Genomic DNA, 12240 nt, shown 5'->3' on the forward strand with positions numbered 1-12240 from the left:
GTAGAAGCAAATGAAAATCACTCCTGCCCCTATAAGCCACTAAACCACCAGAGTGGGGTGGGAATTGGTGGGGGAACAGAAGCAGAGGCTGGGCTGGTTTTAGTTTTGGCTTCACCTGAAATCAAGGAAAAAGGCCTCATGCACTGTCTGAGGTTCATCAATGCATTCAGTACAATCATGAACACATCCCAGATTCCATCACTGGCCACACAAAAAAAAAAAAAAAAAAACTCCAAATATTTCAATATGTCCATTTAATTACACCTTCTGTGAAACATCTCAGCCCATATTTTAGTAAGTTTCTTTATTTCTTTTTATATAATTAAAACATATGTACTCCAAACATCAGGAACACTTATCTGTTACTCCTGGGGTCCCATTTCGCCCAATAGGTGATCCAATGCCTCCCACATTCCAAGAATATATGATCATATCCCCCTCATCATCCCTCCTGTTTTGCTTCCTAATAGTAGAATATATTGCAAACCTTCATCGGACTGTCACCCCAGCTGCAGCAGCCCCACAACTCCAATACTCCCACCATATAGTATCAGCCTGTGTACATATTGAATGTGTCTTATCGTCCTTGTATTTTGAATATGCTCTGATATGTGCAAGACTGTGAATTTACCTCCCCCCCTCCCCCATCCCCCCAATTCCATCCCACCAAACCATCCCCCCATTTGGTTAGTCACTTCCACAACGCTGACCCACCCACTGCTCAGTCTCACCCAATATACCACATTCTCCCCTTATAACCTGCCAACATCAAGTATTATATATCTTCCACACTCCCACTCAGTCATGCTCACATTACTGAGTCCCTTATTTATTTCTCCATTTGTCCAATCACTCATAGCCTTTAATCTCCCCATTTATACCTCACCCGAGTTCCTAACAACATATTTAACCAACGATCAACTTTCAAATTAAAGTTCAACAGCTGCTGCTTAGATCAGTTCCTCAAAAACCTGTAACGTGGAACTTCCTTCGAGTTTCTGCAGCCTCCGCCATCTCTCATCCTCCATGTTATCAGCACCCCTCCACTACGAATCACTCCAGCTCTTTGACTCCCTCGATGCCGTTTCATACCGGCTCTGTCTCGGCTGCTTCTGGTGTCTCAAGACGCTCCAGCTTATTCACATATGCTCTTGCTTCTTTCTCTGAGGTGAAAGATCTCAGTTCTCCATTATGGGTTATTTTTAACGTGGCGGGATATTGGAGGGAAAATCGGATCCTCAAAGCAAATAATTTAGAGCACACTGGCGAGAACACCCGCCTCTTTGCTGCAATGCCAGCTGAATAGTCCTGAAAACATAATATCTTCTTATTCTTGTAAGTTAATGCTGTAGTGGATCGTGCTGCCTGCAGGATGTATTGCTTATGCATAAAGTTTAATATCCTGCATTATCACAACTCTTGGTTTATTATTTTCCGGCTGCCGCATCACCAGACAATGAGCGCGCTCTATTCGCAGAGGCCCCAAAGTTGTTAGAAAATCAAATCAATTTCGAAAACCATTGCTCCAAAACTTTTTCCAGTCGTCCACCCAGAGCTTCAGGTAATCCCACCAGACGGATATTATTCCGCCTGGATCGATTCTCCAAGTCCTCAATTTTGCTTTCCAATTCTAGCACAGTTTTCTTGATGTCCTTCTGAGTACCCTCCATGATCGCCATTCGTTCTTCTACCTCACTAGTTCGCGTCTGAAACGCTACACACTCTTTTGTCAGATCTTCAAGTTTAGTATTTAGCTGTTCCAGCTTACAGTCGAGCTTTTGCTCTATCGGCCCCAGTCTCCAATCCAGTAGCTCCTCAATCACGACTGAGAGTTCCGACGTGATCTCTGCCACCCATGCAGAGGATACCGAGGGCCCAGTAGCTGGAGGCGACGCCGCCATACCAACTTTGGAGTCGTTGAAACTATCAGCCTAGCTCTCCAGTTCTCGCTCTATGGATTCCTTCGATATTGGGAGTTTATTCACTTGCAGATTCTAAAACCAGCGGGTTGGTGACAGAGAGGAGTTCACCCGTGACCTCTCTCCATCACAGCGTCACGTGACCTCCTAATGTAACTACTTTAAAGGAGACAATCTTTTTAGTAACAGGCTATGGAGACACGAACAGTTGGTTAGATTGGGTTAGATGTACCACTCATTCTTTAAACCTTTCTGATTGTTATATATGTACCACCTCATGTTGTTCCCTTTCCACTTCCATGGCATAACAATCCTAATGGCATGCTTTGTATTCTATCACTTTTCAGCAACTCACCTATTATTAATACTATATTGATGCTATAGGAGTCTCAAGGGGGGTGCCAGATGAGTTTAAAGCTAGAAACCAGATTGCTGCAGGATTTGAATCCTCACTGTTTTGGTGGTCAACCATAAATAAAAATGTTTATTGGATTAGTTATATATATTATAATCAACAACGTTTTGATGGACAATGCATTTGGAAAATGGAAAAACTTTATTTTGTCTGGTTTAACCACTATTATTATTGTCCTTGCTATTTTTGTTCTATTCAGCTGTTATATCACACCATGTGTACATAGTTTAGTGCAACGCCTTATTGAAGTTGCATTAACCAAGAAAATGACTGCAGAACCTGCTTATGTATTGTATGAGCATTTAAATGTTAGAGCTACTGATAGTTACATTATACAGAGATATCATCACTAACAACTATTTAACCATTGCACACTCGTAGATAATTAAAGATGTTGTTCACATGTGTTTTAAACATTTTTGGATATTTAGTTTAGGTATACTATAGCATTAATGTATTACGAACATCCAGATATGTGCCTGACCGTGTTAGTTGTTTCTGCCCACCTTATTCATTCTGACTCTGTATATTTAAATTTGTCCAGCTATACACCATTTATGCAGGAAACTGAACTCGCCATATTGAGTGCTCATGAGGTAGTATGGCGATGACGGGTTAGATAGGGTCCGATGCCCATCCTGTTTATGGGACCCTGTTTATGGGACTTGAGTGGCCTATCACCTAAGACAGCCTACTACCGGGACACTAATACCATATCTTGTTAATATGGTAACTGGTACAGTCCAGTACAGAAACAGAGGCGAGAGAGATACTAGGTGCAGGACTAGGCTGTGGTTCATGTTTCCGGCGACTTACAAGTCGCAACTTTTTACCAAACACAGATAACAAAATTGGGTTTCTTTGCATAGCCAGAGGGAGCAAGGACCACTTCCCAAGTTCAATGTGAAGCCCTTCCAGGAAGCCCTTCCAGGGGGGAGATGAAGAGATAGCAGCACGGTTATGGATCAAGGGATGTTGTTAAAGGTGAAGGCTGACGAAACTAACAGACATGACTGTAGTTAAGTATGATATGTGAACAGGAGTTCAGGAAACAAAACATGAGGTAATAAAGTAGCAGGAAGTTTTTGGCTGTACAACATAAGAGAAAAAGTTGATAAGTGAAAAAAATGAAGTAATGTCTTTTATGAAAAGGCTTTGTGTAGAAACAGCATATAAGAAGCAGCATGATTAGTGAATGTTTGAGACAGTTCCTAGCCAATACTTTTGTAAAAGCAGAACTGTACTCCTATGAGAAAATTTATTCCTGTATACTCTATTGGTAAGTTCATAAATTACTTTTCTCATACGTTACGTGGCCTGGTCTTTTATCATTCCAATCTTTTCAATCATTCCAATAGTATGTATGATTATTGGGATGGTGGTAAAAAGACCAAATTTTTAATTACACCAGCTGGTTGAGTAGAAGACCTGACCTGAAAGGTCAAACTGGGGGATCAAGAGGCCAATCCAGATACACACTGGTTAATAAAGACTGTACTCACCTGCATTTGCTTTGAGATCCTCAGGTGTGACCATGACAACAAACCTAATTGCCCTTTCATTTCTGAACATTTCATAGGACCAGCGACGGATCGACCGCATGCACTTCACAGCTGCAATACCATTGTTAGCAATCAAAACCTGGAAACCAGATAAACAGCTGCATGAAATGACCAGAAAGATGTAAAAGAAACGTTTCATGTACTCAACATCTAGAACAGGACTTTAAATTTTCCACTCAGAGAAATGAAACTTTTGTTGGCAGAAGGACAAGCAAAGATGCTCAAAATGACAAACTCAAGCAGGGTTTTTGTTAGTCAGAAGTGTATGGCAACAGAAGCTAAAAACCCCTTTTTACAGTTTTGGCTGAAACAAAATCTGTGACCAAATTTTGTCAATCGGTTTCAAATGAAACCGAAATCGCCCACTCCTAATCAGTACTATGGCCTCCCCCCCCCCCCATACAAGAGCAGCTGCCCTCCTGCCCCCCTTCAAATAGGAGTAGCTTCCCCTGGGCCTGCCTTATGATCGTTGGTGGTCCAGTGGTACAGTAAGGGCAGAAGTGATCCCCAGTTGCTCCTGCCCGTGCCTGTTCCATGTCATAGAAATATAGAATAAGAAAGGCAGATAAAGGCCATATGGTCTATCCAGTCTGCCAATCCATGTCATCTATCATCCCTTTGAGATCCTATGTACTTGTCTCAAAGCTTTCTTGAATTTAGATAGTTTTCATCTCCACCACCTTAACTGGGAAGCCACTGCACAAATTTAGCACCCTTTCCATGAAGAATTTCCTTAGGTTACTTCTGAGTCTGTCCCCTTTGACCTTCATCCTATGCGCCCTCATTCCAGAGTTTGCTTTCAATTGAAAGACTCGCCTAATGTGCATTTATGCTATTGAGGTATTTAAACATCTCTATCATATTTTCCCTCCCCTGCCTTTCAGTGTAGCCATTTAGAAAACAGAGCCAGCATGGGCAGGAGTGACTCAGGATCGCTCCTGCCCCAACTGCACCACTAGACCACCAACAAACTTAAAGGTAGGCCCAGGGACCTACAAGGTATGGGTAGATCTGGGGGGAGTGGGGTCTGCTCCTGTTTGAGGGATACAGAAGTTTTCATTTCAGTAAAACACACACTAGCATTTTTGGCTGAAACAGAACTGAATATAGATCTAAGGGAAGCTCAAGGATGCAAAACAGTAGATGGTCTATGCTGAATTTTTTTGTTTTGTTGTCTTTTGTTTTTGTTTTGTTTTTTTTGGGGGGGGGGGTAATACTTTTTGCAGTAAATTATTTTCACTTGCTGGTGGGATGGTAAAGTACATAAGTATTGCCATACTGACACAGATCAAAGGTCCATCAAGTCCAGCATCCTGTTTCTAACAGTGGCCAATCCAGGTCACAAATACCTGGCAAGATCCCAAAAATGTACAAAACATTTTATGCTGCTTATCCCAGAAACAAGAAGTGGATTTTCCCCAAGTCTGTTTTAATAATGGTCTATGGACTTTTCCTTTAGGAAGCCGGCCAAACCTTTTTTAAAACCCCTCTATGCTAACTGCCTTTACCACATTCTCTGGCAAAGAATGCTAAGTGTCCAGCAATCACATAAAACCAATGACAGCATAATTACACTTGTTGTTCAAATTCAAAAGTTATTTAAGTTATAAAGACAGAATGTTAACATTTCAACTGCTGTTCTTCAAAACAATGAAAGCTTTTAAGATCAGTGAAAGTATTTGTGATAAGGATTTGCTTTCCTAAGCTATTTAGTCAACAGTTCAGCTGCTGTTATCTCTAATAAGAGCAGTCTGGGTAGATCTGCATTTATTACCTTTTCAATTACACGATTTCCTCCAAACCGAGTGACAAACTCAGCAGGAGAAGCAACAGTGAAGTCCCTGTGCAGATCCATCTTCTTTTGATCCCTTCCTTTCTTCATCAGGTGTAATCCGGACATACTGGGTCTGTACACAACACAGCAAAGAAGATGAGTTAGGAAATGGGGACTCCCCTGGGCTGGCTAGATTAACACACTACACTGTAACAACGAGATACCCTTACTGACCTATTAGCTATCACCCATAATCCAACTGAACTCATCAGATTGGTACAGCTAGTAAGAGAACCAGAGTTAGTCACCTTATCTGGACCTCAATGACCAGAGTTCCTTAAGCTCACTTACACCAAAATATACCCACAATGCCCAAGTTCAACAAGGAGGTGTTGGGGGAGTTATTACAAGGAGAGAGTAAAGCAGTGGTTCCCAAACCTAGTCTTGGAGGCACCCCAGCCAGTCAGATTTCAGGATATCCACAATGAATAGTCACTCCACTGCATGCAGATCTCTCTCATGAATATTCATTGTGGATATCATGAAAACCTAACCAGTTGGGATGTCTCCAGGATCAGGTTTGGGAACCACTGGAGTACAGTATTAAAGCATTCTCCAATTTACAAAAGAATGTAACATACGCACAAAAATCATCCAATCGAGTACACAGAAAATCTAGAGGGGTGCTCATAGCTCTATCAACAACATACCCCTGGCAATTAAAGAGCAGCTAGAGACACAGAAGTTCACTAACTTTTAATAAAGGTGCTATTGGGAAACAAGCTGTAATCTCTAGTGTTTTTCAACCAGTGTGCTGCGGGAATCCCCTCCACCAAGTCAACAAGCGTTCAATTGCCCTCACACACTGAACATCCCTCTTCACACACATTCGGAGACCAGTACCCTCCCCGTGGTCTGCCACATCTCCCTCTCTCCTCCCCATCCACGATCTGGCACCTCTCCCCTCAATCTCAAACTCCCCCCCCCACCCACCCATCCTACCTTCATCAAACTCATGACCGAGGTCCCCCGCAGCATTCCTCATCCAAAGTCCCACCCCCTCTGACACAACTTCTCTCCCTCGACAGTGTCCTGCCCTGACAGCAACAACAGGAAATTGCATCATGGTGGGGGGATGCGGAAGAAAGGAAACTGTGGGGGCTGTCGTGGGCGACATTGAAGACAAGTTGGAAGGTGCTGGACTGGGGCTGGAGGTTTGACAATGAGGAGAAGTGTGAGAATGAAGGAGAGGGGGTTCTGCGGGTCAAAAAAGGAGAGAGAGATTCTGTACTAGGGCAAGGAGGAACAGAAGTGCTGGACAGGGAGGTCAGTTAGGGAAGAGAGATCTCCAATGAGGTGGGTGAGAAAGAGAGGGGGCACTGACAGGGAAGAGGTGCCAGGACCTGTAGGGAAAAGAGATGGCGAGACAATACAAGAGGAAATTTTTTATTTATTTTTGTTACATTTGTAGCCCCCGCTTTCCCACTCATGGCAGGCTCAATGCGGCTTACATGGGGCAATGGAGGGTTAAGTGACTTGCCCAGAGTCACAAGGAGCTGCCTGTGCCTGAAGTGGGAATTGAACTCAGTTCCTCAGTTCCCCAGGACCAAAGTCCACCACCCTAACCACTAGGCCACTCCTCCAGGCCTAGTGAAATGTTGCACATATTAAGTGAAATGTTGCACATACAGGGAAGAGAAGGGGGAGACTGACTGCACACACAGGGAAGTGAAGGGAGGAGACGCCGCACATGAAGGGAAGAAAGAGAAAACAAGAGAGATTTGAGGAGGCAGCAGAGAAATTGAAGAAAGCTGAATGTTAAAAATCAGTGTCAAAAAGACAGAGCAGGAGTTGAGAAAAGAAATAGCAAACAGAAAGGAGACCCTGGAAACAAAGTTGAGAACACAAAGGTGAAAGCAGAACCAAAGATTGGGAACAAGATGTGGGCAAAATGATTTTATTTTCAGTTTAGTGATTGAATTGTATCAGGGTGTGAAGAATTTACATCTTTCAGCTTTATTTTGCACTGTACAGAGGATATACATGTCTTTATTTCTCTGGCGTTATACAGCATGCAGAGTCTGGTGTATCTGCTTTCGTTTTTGTCTGCATGTTTTTGGCGGTTCCCTACTTTGTACCAGGTATGTTCTGCATCTGCAACAGAGATGAAGGATTCTAAGCTGGTATGTGGTATCTGTGTAAGAATCTAACAGTCCATCTTGTTCCAGTTTCCCAGTTTAAACAAAAAAAAAGTGAAAATTCATTTATCTGGTATAAAAACAATGTACAATCTAGGAATGCTATACAGTCCAACAAGATACCTAGTTTCGTAGATACTGCCTCAGGAACCCACATTCACTGACCCCTCTTATGAAATAACAGATATAGTAGAGTTTCCTTCAACAAATGGCTTATCACATACATAAAACACTGCAGACCCTGCATGTGAGTATTTGCAAATTTCTTGGGACTTACGACTGACAATTCTGAAAGAGTTTAATCTCTTTCTTGTGACGGTGGCTCTGTGTCCGACTGTTCCTTTTCCACTTAGTTATTTTTTTTTTTTTTTTGGGGGGGGGGGGGGGGGGAGTTCAGTGTAAGCCTATTAGCAGAGATAGCAAAACACAGTACTGTGAGACATCCAGAGGCCAGTGGTGGGAACTGGCTTGGGAGGCTGCAATATATGATAGACAGTCTCACACCAGCATGATAAGAATTAGAAAAAAAGACCCTACATCCTAAAGACTTTCAATTTTCATTTTATTTTTGCTTTGCTATCTCCCAATTTTAGGTTAGGTTCTACTCTCCCTTCTCTAGGGAGCAGAATAGAAGCGCTGTGTACAGCACCAGCACCTCAGGTAAACCAGCCTCTGTCTACCCACAGCAATACTGTCTATAGTACTGTTTAACATGGTTCATGACAAAGTTTCATATGGCTTGACTTTATAAGTCACTTCATAGACCTAAAGGCCAACCAAACTGCGGTTACGGTGCTGAAATCTGCCCAAAATCCTTTTTCTGCCCAGTTTCAGCTGAGATTGTTTTAATTTTCTACTGGAAAACAAAAATGTGTGTTTTCTCTCCCTCCCTCAAACAGTTACCCTCCTCCCAGATCCCCCCCCCCCCCCTTCCACCAGTAGGCCCTCTTGGGCCTGTCATATAAAACCTGGTACTCTAAAGGTGTAGTTGGGACAAGAGCAATCCCAGTTACTCCTACCCATTCTGGCTCTGCCCTAAACATGGCTGCTTTTTCTGGTACTGCAATTGCAAGTCTCACAGTTCTGATCTTACACAATAGCTTATATTGTAAATATAGTGCTCCAAATAAATGCTTCTGATACAAAATTTTAGTAGGAAATAGTTATGTAAAAACTTGTCTCTGTGGAGTTAGGTCATCAGCTGTCACTTTGAGTATGGTGCAAAAGTTACTCAGTGTAAAAGCACTGTGGCTTTTAGTTTCAGTTTTCATTACCTGCAGTCCATGTGCAAGCATACTATTTTTCTTGGAGGTAAAATATGGTCTTTCATTATTTAAATTATATTCTGAGTTGGATACTATGGGTTTAGCAGACTGCAAGCTCCAAGAATCCCCTAGTGGCCCTCACTGGTCCGCATTCCCACAACCAAAGCTTGAGTTTTTGGTTTCAGTTTTGATTGCAGTTTCGGCTTTGGACAAAACTGAAAAGAGAAATTGTGTCTAACCTGATAATTTTCTTCCCATTTGTCCTTACCGTTACTCCAGAACCTGTGGGATACTTGTGTCCATCAACCAACACATGGAGATGAAGAGTCCAGCTCCTCACTATTTATGTAAACAAGCAGTTAAGGAGAAACTCAGAATAAAGACAACAAAATTAAACAACTCGCTAACCGAACACTAACCAGACGAGCAAACATGTGTTGACCTCTCTCATTTCTAGGAGCCTGCTTCCCCGCAAGTAAATAAGCTGATGTGATAATCTTCTTCTGCCATCTAGCAATTGTGGGCTTGGAAGCCATGAGGCCAAGTCTCTGCTTACCAAAAAGCACAAACAGTATGTCCGATTTGTAAAACTCATTTGTGACTTCCAGGTATCTAATGAGGACTCTACGCTTCAAGGAAGAATACCGAGCCTCCTCATCCTCTCCAAGAAAGGCCGGAAGCTCTACAGATCTGAAATGAAATGCTGTTATCACTTTCAGAAGAAAGAAGAAACCATGCACAGGGAGACCCCCCACCTCTGAAAAGTGGAGAATGGGAACCCAACAAGAGAGCCTGAATCTCCGAAAGCTTAAATGCCACCAAGAACTCTGTCTTTACCATAAGATCTTTTAAGCTGACCTTCTGGAGTGGCTCAAAAGGAGGCTTCGGCATGTAAGGTTTCGGAGACTCAGGCTCTTTTGTCGGGTGCCCTCTCCCCGAAAGAATCGAATGATATTCCAGTGAGCCACAAGAAATGTCTTCTGTAGTTGACCTCTGAAACAGGCCAAAGACAACCAAACACCAAGCCTTTCTGAAGACTTGCCTGGAGAATCACTAGGATGTGCGTAATCTGAGCAGAAGGGACAAAGTACACGTTCAGAACACCAGCCATTGAACATCCTCCACACTCCACATATGCCATAGATGTAGAGCATTTCTGAGCCTGAAGCAAGGTAGTAATGACCAAATTACAATAGCCATTTAGTCTCAACCGAGCCTTTCAATGGCCAAGCCATAAGACCAACGAGGCACAGATAATCCACAGACACCAGAACTTCCTTCAAGAAGCTGTGTACCTGCGGAAGATGGAGGGGATCCCCATCCAGCAGTCGAACCAGGTAAGTGTACCACTGCCTCCATGGCCAATCCAGTACTATTCGACTCTGGTGCAATATGATCCTTTTCAACACACTGCTTACCATGGGTCAAGGAGGAAAGACATACAATAGATATGTCTCCGGCCAGGACTGCAGCTACAGTAGGGTATCAATCCCTATCAAGCCCAGTTCTTCCAAACAGCTGGCCACTTTTGGCATTGGCATTCTTTTTCATCACCATCAAGTCCAGAAGCAGATAACCCCATCGATCCACCATCAGTTAAAAACACTGGCTGGATAGTCCCATTCCACAGGTCCAAGGAGTGCCTGTTGAGAAAGTGCACCTCCACATTCAAAGACCCAGTGATGTGAGCAGCCAACTAGCAGAGATGATTTTTCTCTGCCCAACTCATGAAACAGGCCGCCTCCACCACCACTGAATGGCTGCGGGTCTCACCTTGCCTGTTGATATAAAACACCACTATCACATTGTTGGAGAAAACTTAGACCAGCCCCCCCCCCCCCCCCCCCCCCCCAAAAGAAAGCAAAGTCTCTTAAGGCATTCTGCAGAGCCCTGAGTATCAAGTGGTTTGTCAACCACTGTTCTTCCAAGTGCCCTCTGCCAGATCCAACTTGTAATGAGCTCCCCAACCCGACCTGCTGGCATCCATTGTCACCACCTCCTATTGTGTTATCGGAAAGGGACCTCAGAAGGTCAAATTCCTGGGCAGCAATCACCACTGCACACTCAGTCTGGTAACCATTGTGCAGAGGATGAAGGTTGTACTTCTGTGATACCATAGACCAATGGCTGAGAAAAGCCTCCTATAATGGCCACATATCAGCCATTGCCCATGGCACCACTTCCATCGCCAGTCATTGACCTCAAAATCTGGACATGGTCCAAGATCCTGGGCCTGCCTTGAGTATGGATAAGACAAAATCTGTTGAATTGTGTTGAACCATCTTCAATCTCCTACATTCTGTGAGGAAGATCCTCTCCCCTGCTGTGTACAAATGAATGCCCAGATACTCCAGCATCTGCAATGGAGTTGATCTGCTCTTCTAAAAATTGATCACCCAACTGCAGAACACACCACGTGTAAAAATAGGACACACAAATGACACACTCTGATTCCCCGGTACCAAAGAAAGCCCGCCACCACCACCACTATCACCATAACCTTGGCAAACGTTCTAGGTGTCATGGCAAGACTGAAGGGCAAAGCCTTGAACTTGACGTGACAGCCCAGCACCACAAAACATAAAACCTCTGATGTGGTGGCCATATGGGTATAAGTAAATATGCCTCTTTGAGATCAAAGGAGGTGAGAAATTCTCCTGCTTGAATAGAGGCTATGACTGCTCTTAGTGTTTCCATAAGAAAGCTGGACACTCAGAGGCAGCAGTTTAGACCTTTAAGATCCAAGACTGGGCAAAAAGATGCTTTCCTTCTTTGAGACAATGAAGTGGATGGAGTTATCTGCCTTGTCCCACAGATTCTGGAATAGTGGAAAGCTACATAATGGAAAAGCAGTTTCAGTCAGCCTCTAAGCAGACCCACCTATAAATTAGGACCTTCTGTTCTTAGGTGTTTAACACAGCTATAAAATTTAGGTGTTTATTTTTCGAGCTATAACAAAAAAACAAGTTTTATCAGCATTTTTGTGTCACAGTTCCAGTAGAATCAAACATGTATGTTTGGTCACTTAAGGAGTTGTCAACTGCAGACAAGGAATAAACATGAGTGAGTGCAGGGTATAAGACAAGCCAGGGGAGAGCTCAGAGACT

General features: G+C 43.3%; 1 protein-coding gene across 2 annotated transcripts in view; it reads right to left on the reverse strand.

Annotated features, from left to right (window-relative positions):
• The window catches only part of ACACB (acetyl-CoA carboxylase beta), a 341366-nt gene that overhangs the window by 251687 nt on the left and 77439 nt on the right, over positions 1 to 12240 (reverse strand). For both annotated transcript variants that reach the window (XM_030220274.1, XM_030220272.1), the window contains exons 3-4: positions 5671 to 5803; positions 3837 to 3975 (exon numbers count right to left, since the gene is read on the reverse strand). In XM_030220274.1, the coding sequence (XP_030076134.1) occupies positions 3837 to 3975; positions 5671 to 5803 (272 nt within the window). The remainder of the gene's footprint in view (positions 1 to 3836; positions 3976 to 5670; positions 5804 to 12240) is intronic.

The sequence above is a fragment of the Microcaecilia unicolor genome, chromosome 11 (genome assembly GCF_901765095.1).
Source record: "Microcaecilia unicolor chromosome 11, aMicUni1.1, whole genome shotgun sequence".
Lineage (NCBI taxonomy): Eukaryota > Metazoa > Chordata > Amphibia > Gymnophiona > Siphonopidae > Microcaecilia > Microcaecilia unicolor.